This window comes from Buceros rhinoceros, unplaced genomic scaffold (genome assembly GCF_000710305.1).
Source record: "Buceros rhinoceros silvestris isolate BGI_N320 unplaced genomic scaffold, ASM71030v1 scaffold22328, whole genome shotgun sequence".
Classification (NCBI taxonomy): domain Eukaryota; kingdom Metazoa; phylum Chordata; class Aves; order Bucerotiformes; family Bucerotidae; genus Buceros; species Buceros rhinoceros.
The window spans coordinates 14301-15841 of NW_010425430.1; the positions used below are offsets into that span (position 1 = coordinate 14301).

At 54.4% G+C, this 1541-nt stretch overlaps 1 protein-coding gene across 1 annotated transcript in view; it reads left to right on the plus strand.

Annotated features, from left to right (window-relative positions):
* The window catches only part of LOC104497860 (protein turtle homolog B), a gene marked incomplete at both ends in the record, with an annotated part of 14890 nt that extends 13356 nt beyond the window's left edge, over positions 1 to 1534 (plus strand). The window contains 2 exons of the mRNA XM_010141160.1: positions 392 to 437; positions 1383 to 1534. Coding sequence (XP_010139462.1) covers positions 392 to 437; positions 1383 to 1534 — 198 coding nt within the window. The remainder of the gene's footprint in view (positions 1 to 391; positions 438 to 1382) is intronic.
* Between the last annotated feature and the right edge of the window lie 7 nt (positions 1535 to 1541).

Below are 1541 nucleotides of genomic sequence, written 5' to 3' on the forward strand. Positions count from 1 at the left end.
GGTCTCCCAGGAGCTGGGCTCTCCAGCTGCTTCCTGCCCAACCTGGAGCGGGCAGTGCCCGACGGCTGCACTGGGCTAGAGAAGAACCCCGCAAAGGAGACCCTGCTTCCTGGAAGCCGGGACTGCAGCTGCTTTGCAGGGGCGGCTGGGGAGCTGGAGAGGGCAGGGGAATCAGCTCCTTCTCCTCTAGCCTGCCAGGCTGCAGCAGCAGGATGGGCAGGACCCTGTCACGGGAGCTGTTTGTTGTCAGCAACCATTAAAGCACTGGAGCAATGAAACCTTGGCCTCTTGTTGAGTGTCTTTTGTTGTCTTCATGCTGAGTTTGTTTTGTCTCTATCGTGTTGCGCCTCCTTAGCGTTCTCTTTTCTTTCCCCTTTTTATTCTCTTCCAGACCCTCCTCTCTCGATAACCCACTGCAGGAAGAGTTTGGAGTCCCCGTAAGTATTTGTCTTAGATGCGGCACCAGGCTGTGGGTCTTCAAGTTGCCTCCTTCCTACAGTTGTTACAAGGCTCCAACGAAATGTCGAACCGTGTTTGTTTGCTTCTGATGAGTTGTTCTGGGTGTTCCTTGAAGTTGTGGGAACACAGTGTTCACGAGAGAGAGGCGCTGGAGCAGAAAGCTGCAGGGACAAATGTGGTAAACTTTAAGCTAAGAGGTGAACCTGTTGGATCTGCAGACATTCAGCAAAGCTGGAGCTGACTGGTAGAACTCAATCACACACCCAGCTCGAAGGGGCTCCTCAGGAGAAGGGCTAGCCTGCTGCACACAGGGTCTTTCATGGAAGTGCGAGTTGTTCTCTGTTGGCTCTGGTTTTCTTTGGGGAATTCAGAAATCAGGATAGGGATGAGTGAGCTGTTCTGATGTTCTCTGCCTTTTGAGGCTCTCAGCCTTAAGTTTGAGTGTTGAGACTGGGGGGAAAAGTTGGTCTGAAATGATCTGTCAGCATCTCCACGTGAGATGCTGAGTTCTGCGGGAGTGGACGTTTACCTGGCATCCCTCCTCTTGGGGGCTTTTGTGGATGTGGGTAGCTCAGGTGAACATAGGAAATCCTTGAGGTAGTTGGAAGTGAGCTCTGGGTCTGTCTTTCGTCCTGCTGGGACTGCAGAGCTTGTTGCAGGGCATTGGCATGAGCTGCCTGCCCTGGGAGAGGGATGCTGAGCAGGGATGACGTGCGCTGCTGCGGGTCCTCTGGCCTGTGCCAAAGCCAGGCAAGACTCTGCTGTCCTCGTTAGCCCCACTGAATTTCTCCCAGTGGTTCCTCTTTTGAGAGCTGGTAGCACTTTGTATTCCAGATCCGGCCGGTGGCTTTTCTGGGTGAGAAGGCCTACTTTTCTCTCCGGGTGACCGTCCCCTCTCTCGGTTTTATTCCCCTGTGGTCCAGGTTGTCTTCCGGCAAGGTGAGTCCCGAGAGCATCCGCACACTCCGTCCCCCCTCGGAGTCCTCTGATGACCAGGGTCCACAGGCCAAGCGGATGCTGAGCCCCACCAAGGAGAAAGAGCTCTCTCTTTACAAGAAGACCAAGCGAGCCATCAGCAGCAA